Source organism: Cornus florida, unplaced genomic scaffold (assembly GCF_030987335.1).
Source record: "Cornus florida cultivar Cherokee Brave unplaced genomic scaffold, ASM3098733v1 CherokeeBrave_3.0.0_Hap2_Chr03, whole genome shotgun sequence".
In the NCBI taxonomy this organism is placed as follows: domain Eukaryota; kingdom Viridiplantae; phylum Streptophyta; class Magnoliopsida; order Cornales; family Cornaceae; genus Cornus; species Cornus florida.
Window position 1 is genome coordinate 50,226,597 of NW_026775573.1, and position 19,739 is coordinate 50,246,335.

The window sequence follows — 19,739 nt, forward strand, 5'->3', positions numbered from 1 at the left end:
CAGTGGAGAACTTTCACCTAGAAGGTCCGGATCATGCCACATGTCCCATGTTTTCCTCAGCTTTTTTTTTTAGTAAATGCATCATGTATTCAGCCCACTTGCTAATTTTTAGCAAACTCCTCACCTAAATAACGCAAGTGGTTGCCTTATTTTTGGAGTGACTCCTACAAACTAGGATATGTTATAAGAGTAGGAGAGTTGCCATTTTTGATGACTAGGTCAAAGGTACACGTGGCTTTCCAAATGTTTGCCATGTGGTAGTAATAAACCACATATGCTCTTATGGTGGGCTCTCATCTCAACAGATTTCCTTTACCATTGACCTAGTCTTTAGTGCCACGTGGCATATCTCAGTTGTTCCACTCTATATGCTATGTGGGACTGCTTGTAGGGTAACATTCCTCTTTCAGTTGCTGGAACTAATTTGGAGTGGAACTCACCACATGTCAACTTTTCATTTGTCAAAAATAATGGGATAAGCATAAACAATAAATACACCAAAAAAATGCACTCAGAAGGAACTTGAGATCGATAATAAAACATGTGTCATGGTCGCGCCTTTTATTATTATCATTTTGTTTTTTCTTTTCATGTCAACCTTGTTGATCCATTATCTTTTGAGTTGGAGCTGATGTTCTCTCTTTCCTTTTTATTTTTTAATCTATTACATTTTCTAACTTTTTCTTTTATTTTTTAAAATGGTTTTTGTATTATTTTAATTAAAAAGTGAAAAATGAAATTTTCTTTTTTAAAAATAAAATGCTATGGCTTGATGCAAGAATAAAATGTTCAGATTATCAAGTATAGACAGCGTTTAAGAGCCATTTTTCTTAATAATACGAAATAGTTACTTACTATTGGGGGTTACCAAATATTCGGTACAAAAAGAAAAAGACAAAAAAATCCCATCACAGAAATAGTTAGATTGACAGTTACTATACACTCTGTACGAGAAGGTAAAAAAGAAAGAAGTCCCCATCACAGAAACAATGATCAATAATGGTATCTTGGTGCTGCGGTCATTATTGAATATGCCGGGGGTATGGTGTCAGTGTTGGAGAAGATTTTGATCTTTAAATACTTAATTTAGGTACTTGTATATATTCATTCATTTTCAGTGTTGGAAGGAAAATAGAAGCCAAAAAATGGAAAAGAAAGTAGTAGCAGAAGAAGGTCAAGAGGAAGAGCATGCCCTTCAAATCCCTCTTCTCACTCCATACAAACGGGGGAACTTCCAACTTTCACATAGGTATATATCTTATCAACACTACCAATTTCCCATGTTTTTCCACTTGAATTCATTCATTTTGTGCAACCGTTTTGATATTGTTGTTCTAGTTTTACAGTATAACATGCAGTGTGTGTGTGTGTGTGTGTCTATATATATATATATATATATATATATATATATATATAATCTAATATTATTGGTTTTTTTAATTTTATTTTTATGCATGTTTCTTGCCTTGTTGTTGCTGTATAGATTTGTTGTAGCATGAATCTAAATTGTTACGCTTCAAGTGTTTGATGAAAATCCAGTAAACAAATTCTTTGACTTGTGAAATTTAGTAATTCATTGTCAATTAACTTCCCTGTATTCAGCAAATTCTGTGTAGTTAGTGAGTCTGTTAGTAGAATTTTGAAAAATGAGAAGTTGTTTTTCTCCAAGGGCTGAGTAGACTACCTTAAAAACTAAGTCCCAACGTATTGTTCTCTTTTTTTTTTTTTGTAATTTATCTATTGATTATATGTTTTGTCGTCATATATATTTATATATTATTTTTATGAATGTTCTGTCATTTTATAAAGCAAACATTTAAACCTATGTCTAGATTTGGACATAAATAAAGCATCTAATGTTTGCAAGATACCCTAGTTAAATTATCTCTGGTGCTGTTTTAGCGATTAATATTGCATGGCCTCCATGACTTTGCAAGTTACTCTAGTTAAATTGGATTGTTGTTCAATCATGAGAATGCTTCTTTAGGGGTTAAGAGTTCTTATGAATATGTTAGGTACCCAAGATCATGTCACTCTTGATTATAAAAGGCCCATTCCACTTTTGCTAGTTACTGAAATGACCAGCTACATTTCCCCATCCGAACCCGCAACGCCCTCGTCGGACCTTCCTACCTACCCCTCACATGAACTTCCCAACGCTCTTGTCAGACCATGTCACTCTTGATTATAAAAGGCCCATTCCACTTTCGCTTTTCTAGTTGCTGAAATGACCAGCTACATTCCCTCATCCGAACCCACAACGCCCCCATCAAACCTTCCTACCTTCCCCTCATACGAACTTCCCAACGCCCTCGTCGGACCTTCCTGCTTACCTGTCCAGTTTTGCTTTTCTAGTTTCTGAAATGTCCCAGCTACATTTCCCCCATCCAAACCCGCAACGCCCTCGTCAGACCTTCCTACCTACCCCTCACCCGAACTTCCGAACACCCTCATCGGACCTTCCTACTTACCCGTCCACTTTTGCTTTTCTAGTTCCTGAAATGGCCAGCTACATTCTCCCCACCTTCTTGCCTACCCGTCCACTCTACGGTTGGAGGACCTGGTAAGGACCGGGACACGGACTTGACCCATCGTGTGGGCCCTTGGCGTGACATTGGATCAAGGACTGGGCCTACTTTGATACCATTTGTAACGGACTGGATGCTTACCATCCGACCCAAAAGCTTAAACTGTTAGGTGGTATTGCCTACCCGATCCTTATAAGCCCAAGACCCTCCCCATTTGGATCTAATGTGGAACAAGAACTTACACCAGCCCATTTGTCTCTTTTAAAGTTTTAACACAACTCTAGTTTTCTGAGGTTGAACTTGAGTTGGTATTTCGAGCTTCAAGTAGCAAAACCAATGAAAATGTTTTCCCCAGCTATGGTCGGAAATTATTTTCTTTTCTATCATTAATTTGTTTTGCCAAGTGTTAATCTGTGTCACAAAGAAAAGTTTTCAACTCATTATTATCAAATGCGTGAAATTTAATAAGTTGTTCTGAACTGAGGAAAAATAAGTGCCTTTTCTTTACCGAAATGTGAAACTTAACTATGTAGGGATATAAACAAAAAAGAACTTAGGAAAGAGGTGAGAATTTTTTCATGATATAATTCCAAGAATTGGAAAGAAATAAGGGAAGTAGTGGCAGAATCTGGCAATCTGCAAAACAGAATGTGTTGGTTACACCAATCATTTTTGCATAACATGTGGATCTGTCATGATGAATTAGAAAGAAAAAATGCTTGCCTCCTCACCGGCGAGGAAGATCCTCCTCCTCACCACTGATGTGGCCCAATGATAAGTGTCTATTCTGAATTTAAAATGTAAAAGACAAAAAGAAGAAGAAGAAAGTCTTTAACTTTTCCGCTCTTAATTTAAATCCAAAAATGGGCACATTTCATTCTATCATTGCGCTACATCAGTAGTGAGGAGAATGTTCCTACTCACCGGTGAATAGGCAAGTGTTGTTCAATTAGAACAAAACTCCTTATATCACTGGAATCGTATTGTTCCTACTGCCGATTAATCTTAGTAAGGACGTAGTTAGTAGCAGCATCATAGCATTTCCCGTAACATATTTATTTGAGGTGAGAAATCAAAATGGTTGTACCTGGAGGACCTAAAAATTATTGCATTCAGTGGTTATTCCCCACCCCTTATGTGGTTGCCCACATTGTATGTTCACGCTGCTTCAGTAAGAAAGTAAAGGAAAACGAAACAGAATGAAATGGAGCTAAAAGCAGCCTAGCTCGGAAGACTGATCAGATATTTATTTGAAAATTTATACATTTCATAGTCCTTAAATACTCCAAATGATGGATTGGAAGGTTGCATCTCATTAGTAGGCATTCTCTTCCAAATATTTTTTAGAGGACCGCACTCTGTTTGAATTTTCTTATTTAGGTGGCTTATAAAACTAATATTTGATCGTTTTCCTTCTCTCTTTTTTTTTCAGAACAAATGTCAAGCAATCATTTTGCAAGAGGGATGATTTAGACTCTGAGATTGCGCTATCTTCTAGATGTTTTAATGTCTGCCTCTTAATTAGTTTGGTTTCTTGATTCAATGTTATTTTCATACTTAGTGTACAACTGTACATGTAGACATATGTAGAAAAGAACTTATGATAATTACACCTTGAAAATCTCAAAGTTTTCTTGTTCTTGTTAATTATATACTGTATTGTATTTTTCAAATTTAAATCCTAAGCAATCTATTGTAATGAAATTAGAGGCAGTGAATCACCTAACTATACTTTGAACTTCTTAGGGACTACATAGATGTAATTATTCTAGTTTATTACTTCCTTTAACAATAATTTCCAATACCTAGTAACTGTTTTGCGCTCCACTATTTTCAGAATCGTTTTGGCACCATTGACTAGGCAGAGATCTTTCGGAAATGTTCCTCAGCCACATGCTATTTTGTATTACTCTCAGAGAACCACCAAAGGAGGCCTTCTCATATCAGAGGCCACTGTAGTTTCTGACACAGGCCGAGGGTGATCACTAGTTTTACTTATCCGAGTTCTTTGGGGTCATAGATTTTAAAAACAACTTACTTATATAAGAATATGATTGCTTTCTTCATAGTTTCATCAGTAGTTTTGCTTTCTTCACTATAGGGTCCCAGATACACCTGGTATATGGACAAAGGAGCAAGTAGAAGCCTGGAAACCCATAGTAGATGCTGTGCATGACAAAGGCGGTATCTTCTTTTGCCAAATTTGGCATGTGGGGAGGGTTTCAAATCAAGGTATTTTTTTGACTTCTTAGCTCATTTATTCTTGTCATGGGATGACTTTTAACCAAGCACCACTTAGGATAGGGTAAGTTAAATGTTCCAAACGTGCTTTTTTTTTTTTGGCAAAACAGGATGTATTAGTATTCACAAGTTTGAACTGCCTTAAACAATTCATCAGATTTAAAACTACCTTTCTAGGTTTCTTTTCTCCTATTGGGAAAAAAAAAATGCTTTCTTGTTTGTGCAACAGAATTTTCTGGTATAACTTTTTGCTTGCTAGTTTTCAGCTGTTGCATTGTTATATATAAATATGTACTATTCTTTTTTTTTTTTTTTTTTGGTTTATGTAAAAATTTACCAATAGATATTTTCCTGTATCTCAAGCAATAAATGGGTGTTTTTGAAAATTTTGTTTTCGTTGATTCCTGTCCCAATAGTCGGTAAATGGGCGTTTTTGCAAATTTGGTTTGGTTGATTACCTGTCTCAATAGTTAATAAATGAGTGTTTTTGCAAGTTCCCTGTAAAATGCTAGCTAAATGCAAGCTTTACCAGAACGAAAAAGGGAAAAAGGGGAAAAGAAAACTTAAAAGATAAGTTTCAATTTACATATAATCATGATAAGGCAACATTCTACTGTAACATCATTTTGTAAACATGTTTTAGAAGCTTACAAGAAATATATTCTAAATTATAAATAACCCCCTTAAGGTTAGGATTCGGAGTGTAGGTCTTGGTATTAGTATCACCCAATCTAACAAAAATCTCATTGATATAACCTTGGAAACCAATATTCTGTTCCATGCCATGTTGAAATTGGCCACAGTTGGTAATTTGGATGATCCATATAACTCATAAAATACAACATTAAAATTGTCGTGTAGCCACTAATTTTCAACTGTTCTTAGCTTAAGAAATATTAATAATGGTGGAGAAGGTTTTGTATTGTCAATTGCAATCACATTGAATAAGGGATTTCGTAATAATAATTAAAAGTTGGTGGTGTATAGTGACCATAAACTACGGAACATATCTTCTTCTTCTTTACTTAAACAGAGTCCAATTGGCCATTGTTTCACATTGAAAAAATATATTATGAAAACAGTGATAAACAAATGGAGATTTGTGAATGCATATTTACAAGCCAGTGAGTGCTAATTTTGCTATGTAGTTGCTCCTATAAATAAAGGTCAGTAAGTGGGCTTCCAGGTGAGTCTAAAGGATAATGAATTGCAATACAAAAATTTTATGTCCACATTTTTTTTCTAAGTTACCCTTAAAATTGGCTAGAAACCTCTTCCCCCTCAAAGGGCTATCATTTCTTGAATGCCAAACATTTTATTGGGGTCATCCATGTTGGACTGCCAATATTACTGAAATAACCTAGAAGGTGTCATGGAACTAGGTTCATGACTTTACTTGGCGCAGGAGATTCATTAGCCCTTATTCTTTGGCATGATACTTCTGCCAGTGAAATCTTCTTATTCTTCTTCTCATTTAATTTTCTTTTGTTCTGTTGTGAGCATCAAGTTTAGATGACCTAGCAAGCTTCAGTTGGATGCTTTCAGAAAACATGATAAAGCCACAGTTTCATTTTCATAGGATTATGGAAACGATGGAGGGCCTAGATCTTATATATGAAATCTCAACCTCCTCTTTGAGAGGTGGAGGGGATACCACTCAAGCTGATGCTCGGTGGTTACAATCTACTTAATTGAATTCCAGGCCTCTTTGACATTGTCTGAACCTATTTAGCCATTTTCTCGTACAGATTTTCAGCCAAATGGGCAAGCTCCTATATCTAGTACTGACAAGCCGTTGGTTGCTCAATTTCATATCAGTGGCATTGATGTTGCACGATATTCACCTCCACGACGCCTGAGTGCAGATGAAATTTCTCAAGTTGTCAATGATTTTAAACTTGCGGCAAGGAATGCTATGGAAGCTGGTAAGCTTTCGAAGCTACAATTAGATAGTAATGAAATATGAAGTTGTACTTCACCTTTAGGAAGATAAAAGGTATTTGATTGGTTGATTCTATAAGATACAGAAATATATTTATTTAAAACTAAATGCAGAAAGAATTTATGCGGAACTTGTTATGGATCATTGTATTGTCTGTCTTTAGTGTGCAAGAATAAAAATATGAGATCATACCTTCCCAAAAAAAATAAAATAAGTGAGATCATATGTATGGTCATATTTCTATATATTCTGATGTTGTAACGGCCTGATTTTTTTTTTTTTTTTTTCAATTTTCAATTTTGTAAGTTCAGCACGTCTTATTCTTTTGTGAAGCAAGTTTTTTTTTTTCCCTCCGTATTTAATATATGTAGGTCATGAATAACTTCTCTACTAGTAGCAAAAATGTGGGTCTCTAGGTCTAGTAATGTCCCAGGGGAGCAAGTTAGAATGAAAACCAAGGCAGCCTTAGAAAAGAGAGAGAGGGGCAATAATAGAGAAAATCTAAGAGAATCTCAAGGTTACTTTTCCTCCAATTTTGAGAAAAGGATGAAATCATGTATGGGGTTATCCCATATTTGTAAGACTACAGGACTGTAAAGAACAGCTAGTGATAACTAGCTGACATGAGTGTGGCTAAATGGATAAACCAAGAGATCATTTGAGAATATCAACAACTGAGTTGATGTCTGTTGAGCACCATTAATGTGGCTAACACATCTCAGTGGACACTTGGTATCTTTCTTTCTACGACCAGCCCCGATATAGATTGTGATTGTCGATACACCTTGTTGAGCCCTTGGTTTTAGCCTTGAGGATACATGACCACTAAAATACATTCTGGGCTCAAGGAGTTCCCTGGATCCCATTCTTGATCTAGCAGGAATAAATTCATTAGTGTGCATGTGTCTAAAGGCGGCTGTGGTGGGGTTAAGTGTCAAAGAGCGAGGTAGTAGAGAATGTCCTGGTGGGAGGCTGTGCAATTTAGGAGATAGCTCAAGCTAAAGGGACAATCCAAAGTGTTTTGCTTTAGCTAGTATAAAATGGGCATTTTTTCTCTCCTAGGGTTTACATTCCATTCCACTTTCCGTCTTTAAAATCCTTTTCTAATCAAGTCACCTTTCTTGTATCAAAGAAGATGGAGAATTCAAGCTTCTTATATTACGGAAAGCTCAATTGCGTTGCAAAAGGGGTTGGCATGAGTGGCCTCAGTGTTCTTTACATCTCTTGAATGTTTCATGTGTGAACCATAACACCTCCAACAATGAAGACAAAGATGAAGATGAGACCAAGGGTTGCGCTTTTATGCTCACCAAATTCCAAAACAAATAGTAATAACACCAAAATTTCACCTCTGTCGATAACCTCCCCGTCTTTGGTACATTACTATAGATATATGTCCCCTCATATAGGAATTTCCTCAATATATCATTTGTATTTAGCATATAACTTAATTGTAGAGGTGTTCGCACGGCTTTTACGCTGGTCGATGGACTCTTGCAGGAGTGCCAGAGTATTTGTATAAAACACTCAAAATATTGATTCGAACACCAGCCTATCCCTTTTTCCGATGGCTGACTCTCAGGCAATTGTGTGGGAGAGAGACTAGTAAGAACTCCCAGTAAGGTTCTTTTTATGCCTTGATACAAGGACTTTTTATCTAAGGTGTTTAAAGAAGTAAAAATGCAATGAAAAGTAAAGTAATTTAAATGAACTGGCTGAATTTAAATTGACTTTAAAATAAAGATGGTTGAAATGAAATGGACTGAAAAGTAATGGTGCAATGAAATAGAATAGGCCAAATTAAAATGACATGAATCTAATCAAAGATTTGTCATTTGAATTCGTTTCCATAAAACAAAGAATAAATTGTAAATAGCATAATTAAGCATTGCAAAAAGAATGATAAGTTATTGGAACTCATATTTTTCGAATGAAATTTGCCATTTGGACAAAAGAATTGAAGATAAATTGATGTAGAGTCATTTGAATGAATTTTTATTCATGTTTTGTCACTTTAGGCTGAATTGAAATAGCATGAAAAGTAAACGGCTGAATTGAAATTGACTTTAAGAAATGCAATAAAACAAAATGCAGTGGCAAGAATTTAATCAATTGCTAACAAAAGACAATGACAAGAATTTAGTCAATTGCCATTGGATTGAAAACATTTTGAATTAAAATAGCATAATTAAAATTGGCAGAATGGAAATTGCATGGAAAGTAAAGGAATGAAACAAACTGGCCAAATTGACATGACGCAAATTTGATCAAAGATTGGCCATTGAATCTGTTTGCATGGAGTAAATGACTGATAATGTAAATAGCATAATTAAAACATTGCAAGCGAAGAGTAAGTTACTGGAACTCATATTCTTCGAATGAAAATTGCCATTTGGACAAAAGAAATAAAGATAAATGACGTAGAGTCAATTGAATGAATTTTGATTCATGTTTTGTGGTTGGTGCTGGACGAATTGGAATAGGATTACAACTTTCCTATTTATAGAATTCTTTCTCAACTTAATTTCCTAACTTCTTGCTAGAAAATCTCTCCTTGATTTTCTCTCTCTTCAAAATTAAACTGGGTCAACACTTGTAGTATTCAGCATGTTATGTTGGAGCTTCCCTTTTATATCACAACTAAACTTCCTATAAAATAGGAATTTAGTTGCCTTTCAACCAAACTCTAGCCCTTCTTCCTTTACGTCAATAGCCCAATTTGAAATAGTCAACCATTAGTTGCTAAAATTTAGCAACTTCCTTGTAAGCTTGGTAGTCAATTAAAATATCAATATAATTATACGGGTCGTTTCCTTTTCTGCCCTGATATTTCCAAATGGCTGATTCTTATGACGTCATATTGAAAATACCTATTCGCTCCTTATTGGTCCACGTCATCGCTGAGATGGCTGCCAAGTTTTGGTGCCAACAAGAGGCTAATGGTAACATTTCAGAGCGATTGTGGTGACAATAAGATATGGAGGCTGATAGTGACGAGCTATAGAGGCTAAGAGCAAGTCAATACAAGGAGCTCCTATGTTGAGGTTATAACCTTTCACTGGTGAATTCTTCTGCCAATGAGAGCATTTATGTTCCCTAGGTGAATCCCATTCTTATTAAACTTTTAATGACGCTTGCCATGAAGGGCTAACTTATGGTAGTAGGATGATACATTCAGATATAGGCCTTTTGATCAGCTCATAATGAGGACATAGTTAACTAGCAAGCTAGGTGAATATAGACTATGTCTGTACTATGTAGTCACACTACTTGCTCGCTAAAGTGGGTGGAAAGCATAATGCATGTTCTTAGGAAAGCAGGACAAATATAACCATAATAGGATAACACAAAGCCTAAGGAGCCCAGACCACGATTGAAGTAAACGAGTCAAGAAGGAGATGGCAATTTTGGGCCTTGGGTGTGATTTTTTTTTCTTTCCCCTTGTTGGTACTGATACACCCCCTCCAAGGAATTGTTTACACCCAAGATAAATCAAACCTTAGACATGATGCTTCCTGAGGCACGAGGGGGCGCCCCCCCCCCTGCAAGGGAATTGAAATCCTGCCTCAACCCTTGTGGGACACCACATTTTCAGGTATTGTAAGGTGTGACTACCCTTTACCAGCTTGGACCTTTACCTTGGTACTCCCTCTGTCTCATAAAAAGTGTTTACCTTTCTATTTTTTAGCTGTCCCAATTCAAAATCCAATGTACTACTCCCTCGGTCCCATTTTAGTTGTCCATATTTCCTTTTTGAGCTGCTCCAAAATACTTGTCCACTTACTAAATTCGCACAATATATTTCACATCGTTGCGTAAATAATTTTGAAGTTTTTAAACACTTCAAACTTGATTATTTATGTAATCACACTTAAATGGATAGTATAGTAATTTTGAAAGGGGACAATGCATTAATTGCATGTCCCCTTAAAAAGTTCTACTCCCAAAACGGACATCTATTATGGGATAGGGGGAGTACTTTTTTTAATAATCCTAATTTACCATCCTTGCCTTGAAGTTATAGAAGCATATGGACCCACCATAGAAAGGTATATTTAAAAATTCATTCCCTACCACTACAATAAAAAAAAAAATTAAAAAGTACTACTCTTAAAAATGATAGATTCCCAAAAAGGGCATTTTTTGTGAGACAGAGGGAGTATTAAAGATTGCTCAATGCAGCTGATTTTTTTTAGCCAAACTCTCACGATAAAATGTGGTTCATAAAAAAAGGTTTTAAACTAAATAGTAAAGAGGAGAATGTGTTTCATGAATCACAATGCCCTCAATGGAGTCATCAAACTGTGGCTGACTTCTTGAATGGAGGTGCCAAAAATGTAAATGTTTTTGGTGATGGAGATGGAGATGAAGCTTTCACACACAGGATAATGGAGGTCCCAAAGCTAGTGGGCTATAGTTTAACCGAATTGTAGCCTTCGGAAAAATAGTAGAGTGGCAATAATGGAGAAAAATTAGGAGATTTCCAAGTTCATTGTTAGCCTCCATTTCAGAAGCTCTTGAAATGAGGTAAGGATTCATCCTTTATTTGGTGATGGGCGGTAGTTGGTGATGGACGGTAGCTGGTGTGAAGTATGAATCATGAAATTGGCATATTTTGGTGTCAAAACAAGTTTGATCGAGTTGTAATCTTTGTTTTATTTTGAGTCTCAAGGTTGGAATTGGAATCAATTGTGTTTTTATCAGGTGAGAAAATAGCTCTCAGTAAAAACGCAACTGGTTGTGTTTGTTCGAACCAAAAAGAAAAGTTCTTTTAAAGACCAATTTGATTTCTTTTCTAATTGGGTTTTAAAAGAAAATCTTTACACAAAATTGCTAAAAATCATTTCCAAAGGCTTTTAAGGTTCTCTCTCTCTCCCTCTCTCTCTCTCTCTATATATATATATATATCTTATATTCTCAAAATCATTACGGCTTTCAATATTCAAGTTTTCAAACCCTAAGAGAGCCTTTGAGAGATTTTGCAAAGTTTACTTATTTTTTACTCTGAGAACACACATACTAAACACACGAGTGATTTAGGTTGTGTTTCTCTCTATGATCAGATTTTGTGTTCATCGAAGAAGTTTTGCTACCGATCATCAGAGCAGTATTGTCTTTCTACTTCAAAAATTTAGATTTGAAGAAAAGGAGGAAGATATCACACTTTGAAGGGATCAAGGCATTCATGGAATGCTTGTTGATCTACCAACAATCCTTCTATAGGGATAAAGGAGCAAGTCTAAATTCAAGTGCTGTTGGACGGGGGAGTCACAAAGCCGAAGAAGTTTAACAATTAGTTCTTAGTAGAGTGAAGGGGTGTGAGTATGAGTCGAAATTCATTGTACTTTGCTTTAACTATAGTGGATCTTTTCGCTCGAGACCGTATGATAGTCTCTGAGGTTTTTCCGAACTAGGTTTCCTCGCTAAAAACCCAGTGTCACTTTAACTCTACTTTTTATGTTTCTTGCACTTTAAGTTTTTGCTTTGTGGGTGATTTAGTTTACTTTTATTTCGGTAAATTTAATTTGAGCAAAAATAGGATAAAAGAGCAATTGAACCTATTCACCTACCTCTAGGTTGCTTATCCATACCATACTCTACAATCATTCAGCATTGTGCAATTCAGAGCTAGTGTATGTGCCCAAGCAGTTTGGCCAAACACAGGGACTAATGAATCATAGGAGAATATTCTCAGGTGAGATGGCATGTAGAGTGTATCAAGTAATGAACAAATGGTATCTCTCCGAGAGGATCCATAGAGTGGTCAGATGATGAAGAGAGGAAGGAGATAAGTGAGAGACAGGGAAGTCCCCATCTATAAAGTGAGTTTAGAGAGGACTCTTTTTTCCGTTAATTGTGGTGGCCGTATACACTACCACATCAGTCGCCTATTGATATGTGAAGGACAATCAGGGAGATGGAGACACTTGACTAATGCATTTTCGCTCTTAAAGCAAGGGACATACTTCTCCTTAACAAGTCCAATCCCTCCTCATGTGAGAACATGCTAACTGGAGGTAGTCATCCATGTGATGTAAGATGTATGGGACCACTAGCAGTGGACTGATATACATGCTTCAAGTATTTTAGTGACAAGATCTCTATGGCAGGACCTCCCAGCTAGGACTTTCTCTTAGTCCTCAAAACCATAACCTCCTTGAAGCCCCCCGAGTGACATGACATGGTGAATCGCTGTTTATGTGGTGCCTATGTGGTAAGTTGTGGGATCCCATCACGTACATTGACATTTAGTAGCAACTAACTGGTTCTATTGTATTTTACATCACTTTTGAAGGTGCATAATCTGGAATTTTCAGAGGTCATCAAATAATGGCAGCGATCATGATAACTTACTGCATTTAATTAATTGAGGGGAAGGGTGTCTTTTCTTTTTATGAATCATTTGTGATGACACATGATATCTCCATGCACAATGATTAATCTTGCAGAGGACAAAAAAGAATAAAAAATTTCCATGTCAAAGATGAAAAAAAAAAATTAGAAAAAAGAAAGGGAAAAAAATTATCAACATATTAAGGTTAAGTGCATAATAATTGAAGTTCGCCAAATTTTTTTTTTCCGGGAAGCGAGCATTAAGGTAACATTTGGGTGAACAGATGCTGAGATAAAGGTGAAGGAGTGTATTTATGCATTATTGTTGTGTGTCAATTGTTATTATATTGTAATTGTAGAATACCTACTTGAAAGGCAGTGTCCCAAAGAAAAGCTTAAAACAGTTTCTTGATTGGAGGATTCTTGAAAGCTCAATAATTCATCAATACTTGTATTCTAGGACTACTAAATTGATTGTTGGGAGATCTATTGAACTGTGTCCTGGACTATGTTTTAAAATACCAAACATAAATAGCCTATATCACTCTTCATATTCTGATTCAGTGATGTTTATTTGATACACAGGTTTTGATGGAGTTGAGATCCATGGGGCTCATGGTTACCTAATAGACCAGTTTATGAAAGACCAAGTCAATGATCGTACAGACAAGTATGGAGGCTCTGTAGAGAACCATTGCAGATTCGCTCTAGAAATAGTTGAAGCTATAAGTAATGAGATAGGAGCAGATAGAGTGGGAATAAGGCTCTCTCCCTTCTCAAATTACTTAGAATCAGGAGACTCAAACCCAGAGGCTCTAGGCCATTATATAGTTGAATCATTGAGTAAATATGGTATTCTCTACTGTCACATGCTTGAGCCTAGGATGAAAACTGCAGAAGAAAAAAGTGAATGTCTCCATAGTCTTCTGCCCATGAGAAAGGCTTTCAATGGTACCTTTATCGTCGCGGGGGGTTATGAGAGAGAAGATGGTAACAACATTGTGGCTGAGAACCGCACAGATCTTGTGGCTTATGGCCGTTTATTCTTGGCCAATCCGGATTTGCCAGAGAGATTCAAGCTTGATGCTCCTCTCAACAACTACAACAGAGACACATTCTATATACAAGATCCTGTTATTGGCTACACTGATTATCCATTTCTTGAACAACTTCTTAAATTATCTATGGAGGAGAATGTGAACTCAAAAAATCTGTTTATGTTTTGTTTGTCTTATGCATCTCAAATCGACTGTTCAACTTTTCGTTCTTTCTGGTGCTTCTTTTGTGCTGAAAGAGTGCAATAAGAAACAAAAGTTGTAAACAAATTTCAATTACTCTTATTCTCAGTAATTGAGTTGGTTAAATTTCACATTTTTCAGTCATGCTATATATTGGTGTGCTTGTGATAAATAAGCATCTACTTTTGCATCATATATGTACAGCATAACACTGTTTTTAAAGTTTCTCTTAAAATATCATGCAGTTGTTTTTGTTTATATAAATTTCCATGTACTATTTAAGTCAATGGAAACTAACATTTTGATCTATTCGTAATCTGAACCCTTTTTTTTCAATGTATGCGTTTGCATCCTTCTTGCAATGTGGAAATAATTCGTTATGACAGTACATCTTTTGGATATAACAAAATCACTGCCTCACTGGAATACTACAGTTAACTATATTGAAGAGATTTTCTGAACACTTTACGAAATTGTTTCTAATTTAGACTAATAAAGGATTTGAGCAAGTACTATTTATAGAGTACCAAAGGTTTAAAACTCAAAAGTCACCTTCTGAACTAATGTGACCCTTATTTCCAAGGTCACTATCTAAATAGTTACATCTATCCACAATAAATTTAAATTTAATTTATAACGCTCATTTCTTAAGGGCTGTTTAGCAATAGGAATTAATACTTGATTGTCAATTCCTAAAATAAGAATCAAAAGTTAAAATCATGTTTAATAAAGTAATTCTACTTTTCAACAGTAAAATAGTACTTTCTCTATTTGTGAAGAAAAAAGAAAGTGCCAATTTGACACTTTCTCTGATTTCTATACTGTAGAGAGAAATTGCTTTCTATACTGTAGCTACTTATTCCACCAAATCCCTCTTTCTTCCTCTACTTATCCCATCAGAAGACCGACGCCACGCCACTGCAATTTTGGGTTCGGGTGATCAGTGACCGGCAATCGGCGACGGAGGGGATCCATAAACCCTAGAAAATTCTCTGCAAAGCTGGCCACACACACGATGAGAGACAACGAAGCGCACGATGATCAAAAAAATCCATCGATGAAGCAGCTTCCGATTCAATTCCCTCTGATTCTCCATCTCAGAAGCGTCTTCTCATCGATCCAAAACCTAACTATTGTTCAACCGCATCATCAGCATCGATCTTGTCCTCCGATTTGATTTTTTTTTTTATCTCTCATCGGCATCACCGGCGACCACCGTATCGGCGATGAGACTTAGGTAAGTTATCTTTTCCACAGATTTGATTTTTTTATCTCTCTCATCCTCAGGACAAAATCCCCTCTCTTCCTCCCTGTTTTCTTACCCTTAAATCCTTATCACAAAATCAAAGAGCTAGGCACACAACAACAACGAATACAACCTTCAGGACATGACAGGTTCATCCTTGTGCTTTTTGGATGGGTACCCAATTCGAAAAGTACAAGATCATGTTTTTTGGTACTTTTTGAACATTACTGGGACACCAGACCAGGTCGGATCAGGGAATCGTGAAGGGAGAAGATGAAATGGTTTCATCTATGCTGGTTCACGTGAAGGGAGAAGATGAAGTGGTTTCATCTCTGCTGGTTCAATTGGAACTGTAACAGATTTTTTTTTTTTTTTTTTTTTGATCGAAATAGGTTTGTGGTGAGATTGTTGATGTTTGAAACCTATGATGGGAGGTGGTGGTGGATGCGAACCTGAATATGAACTAGGGACGGTGGGATTGGATAGATGATAGAACTGGGTATGGGTATGCAGGTGATGATTAAAAACAAAAGCAAAATAATAATTATTAAATTTTATTTTGTTATTTTACTTTCAAAATTTTAATAAATTTGAGATATTACTAAACATTATTTCACTTTCTATTTCACTTTTAAAAATTAAAAGTATGATTTTATTTTTAAAGAAAGTAAAAATAAGAAAGTGAAAACGTTAGTAAACGGATCCTAAGACTAGTTAAATCAATATGAAAAATTATTGTAATATTATTGATTCGTTTGCCAAGCAATAATGCATGCCAAGCAATAATGCATGCAAGTTATACAGGTTTATATGCAATTTGTTGCGAGGTAAAAGTTATGGTATATTTATTTATTTAATTTATTATATATTTGTGAAAAAATACTTTTCACGAAAAATATATATATGATATATTAAGATTGAGTTTTCTTATATATATAATGCACGCGTGTGTATATATATATATATATATATATATATATATATTCATATATACTTTTCTAAATATACATATAAGGTGAATCATGCTTGGGAATAGTTTTTGCTAAGTTGTGATGAGTACTCAAATGTGAAGCATTTTACCACTTAAGTTCGGGTATTTTAGTCCATTCATTTATCTTTATTTTCCCGTTTTAATACTTATTTGTATTTTTGTCTATTTTAGGTCAATAAGGTTAAAACGGGCTAAAAATGGTCCATTACAGCCTTTTTAGAGTTAAGCAAAAGTTCCGAGAAGACTCCAGAAAAATTCGAAAAAAGATCAAAAATGCTAAATTTTTGGATGGATCGAGAATTTTTCGATCGATCGATTTATTCCTGCGTGCCCAAACTTTACCTACCGCATAGTTACGGGATTAGATATTTTAAGGGCTTATTTTCTAACTTATTCACTACTCCAAGGACCTTGTATTTAAAGGGAATTGAACCATTTTGTAAAAGATCTTTTATCTTCAATTTTATATTCATTGTAATTTTTATTTTCTCTCTTTAGAAAATTTAGAGATTAGGGTTAGAAAAAAAGAGAAGAGTGGAGGCACCAAGAACACATCTCAAAATCTACACACACTCTCTATCTTGAATTCAACAAAGAAGAAGAGGAAGAAGATAGAGCCATGCTTGGGGATTGCCCTTGAGGGTTCCAAGATTGCATCCACATTCTCCATGATTGACTAGACTTCTCCTTGTAGCTTGGATGAGCCCCAAGTTTGTAATTTAAACCTCTATCTCTTTTATACTTTTTAGGGAATAATATCTTGTGATTAGTGTTTTAGCCTTGTGAATTGAATGAATCTTAGGTTCTCCTTTGATTTCTACTGATTAATTATTTCTATTGATTCTTTACATGATTACATGTTGTGTTATGTGTAATTATTTAGGAATTGATCTTTACATTAGTTTTTCTATATTAATTGCATGTCTATGTGTGGTTAATTGAGAATCTAGTGATGGCTAGACATGAATTTTATTAGATGGGTTTGTCAATTAATTTGATGGATTATGCTTATGCTTGATGGGTTGTTCTACAATTTAATTCATGCTTATAGGTAGGTAGACAACATCTACTTGATTTGATATTCCATGGCTTATTATTGCAAATTCTATGATTCTAGCTCTAGATTGATGTGTGCTACAATTGTGACTAGTTTGATGGGTCATGCTTAGAATTGATGGGTTGTGCTACACTTAGTTTAAGTAGACAATTCATCCATGAATTGGATGGTCCATGCTTAATATTGCAATTGGTAGTCGCATTTTGTTCATAAGAAGATTTTCTCCAAATTAGTTGAAAGTGTGTGGTTTGGTGAACAAGCTTAATGGCAATTCCAATGGACTCCAAGACCTCACTTCTCATCTCTTAAATCCCTATCTCAACTAAGTTTATTTTAATTGCATTTTAATTAATTGTTTTCTAGAGTAATCAACCAACCAACCCTCCTTTACAATCATTTGGTACATTAGAGTCGAAGTTAAATTCCAACACGTATAATCCCTGCAGATGATCCCTACTCGCTATGCTTCATTGGTTGTAGTAGTGGTTTTTATAAATGTAAATTTGACTAGAAATGCTTCCAAAACCACAATCATATTTTGACCTTGCGAAGCGACCTCTCGCATTACAAAGTTCATTTTCTAAACACATAGAAAGAGGCTTATCAAATTTTGGCGCCATTGGCAGGGATTTGGCAATGCCATATTTTGGAATTAATTAGGAATTAGTACTCCTTTGATCTTGTTTTTATTTCATTTTATTTTGTTTACTTATTGTGTTTATTCTTGATTGGTTAAGTACATTGAACCAAGGGAAGTGAAGCAAAAGGATTCTAAAGTAGAGAAGCAAGCTAAGCTAAGCAAAAACAAAAACATAAAAAAGCTAAAGCCAAAAATAATTTCTTTTTGAAAAGCAAAGCAAGGCAAGAATTGAAAATAATTTGAAGTTGCTTAAGGACCCTTTGTGAGCTTTTCTAACTCTTTTACTTAGTTACATCGTCGGCCCGCGAGGAGGCAATTAATTTCTTGCATGTTGTTGAAAGTATGGGAATATGGGATCAATGTATGTGGAGGTTTGTTGATTGATTTGTTGCGAAGGAGAAGGCTTTGCTATTTGCTTGTTGTTGATTTGTTGTTTGTTTTGATTATGCATGCATGGTCGTTGGTCTTTGAATCCTACTCTTATCCTATTGAATTTTAACCTTAAATCCATTGTTCGTAATCCTAGGGAAAGGGGTAATTCAAGTGACTCCATTTCATCAATGGAGGAACATAATAAGAACCATGTTGAGGACCTTGGTCACATCGACCAACAAGACATTTTTCACCCTAATGTGCATTATCAACATGATAACATGCAAGTACCATTAGGCATGCCTAGACCCTTCATTCCACAATAACAAGGCCAAGTTCCATTGGATATGCCTCGGCCATTTTTTGTTCCACCTCCACCTCCCGTTGTTCAAGCAAATCACGATGCTCGTGTAGAGCCACCGGTTGTAAATCCTCCCCTTGCTTTAAGAGACCATTATGTGCCAAATGAGTATAATGCACCAACATGTATTCAATTTCCTCTATTTAGAGCACACCATTATGAGATTAAATCACAAACAATTCAAATGCTTCCCAATTACCATGGGCTACCAAGTGAAGAACCTTATAAGCATTTGGATGAGTTTCTTGAAGTGTGTTCCACTATGAAATACACGGACATGCCGGAAGAAATTTTGAGGTTAAACTCTTCCCTTTCACCCTTAAAGATAAAGCAAAATACTGGTTTAATAATTTGAGGCCTTTTTCTATAACTTCTTGGGCAGAGATGTAATAAGAGTTCTTGAAAAAGTACTATACGGTGTCAAAGACCAATTCAATGAGAACTTCAATTCGTGAATTCTCACAAGGGGATGGGGAATTATTTCATAAGGTATGGGAGCGATTGAACGATTTGCTTAGGAAATGTCCACACTATGACATCCCTAAATGGCAATTAGTTTAATTCTTCTTTGAAAGTTTGTCGGACAACTATAAAGGTATGGTTGATGCTTCTATGGGTGGTTCTTATCTTGATAGGCATGAAGATGATGTGTGGCACTTATATGAGAGCATGAGTGAGAATTCAATGCATCGATCTTTATCATCTAAAAATGGTAGAAATGTAAGTGGAATGAAGAATGTCGGCTTATATCAAGTTGACTATTCTAATGATATAGTTGCCAAAGAAAAGT

At 35.6% G+C, this 19,739-nt stretch overlaps 1 protein-coding gene and 1 long non-coding RNA gene across 4 annotated transcripts; both read left to right on the forward strand.

The window, feature by feature from the left end:
• The first annotated feature begins 876 nt into the window (after positions 1 to 876).
• Positions 877 to 14,426, forward strand: LOC132300485 (putative 12-oxophytodienoate reductase 11). 3 transcript variants are annotated; one of them, XM_059797582.1, is made up of 5 exons: positions 895 to 1,249; positions 4,366 to 4,506; positions 4,630 to 4,760; positions 6,518 to 6,694; positions 13,630 to 14,426. In XM_059797582.1, the coding sequence occupies exons 1-5, from the start codon at positions 1,146 to 1,148 to the stop codon at positions 14,346 to 14,348; spliced, it is 1,272 nt and encodes a 423-aa protein (XP_059653565.1). In that variant the 5' UTR covers positions 895 to 1,145; the 3' UTR covers positions 14,349 to 14,426. The 3 variants fall into 3 exon arrangements, with proteins under 3 accessions (XP_059653566.1, XP_059653567.1, XP_059653565.1); XM_059797583.1 differs by lacking the exon at positions 4,366 to 4,506 and having other exon boundaries at positions 877 to 1,249; XM_059797584.1 differs by lacking the exon at positions 6,518 to 6,694 and having other exon boundaries at positions 884 to 1,249.
• Positions 14,427 to 14,862: 436 nt separating this feature from the next.
• On the forward strand, positions 14,863 to 17,369 carry LOC132300486 (uncharacterized). Its single transcript, XR_009480447.1, has 2 exons — positions 14,863 to 15,519; positions 16,691 to 17,369. It is a non-coding gene; the product is annotated as an uncharacterized LOC132300486 (long non-coding RNA).
• Positions 17,370 to 19,739: the final 2,370 nt, after the last annotated feature.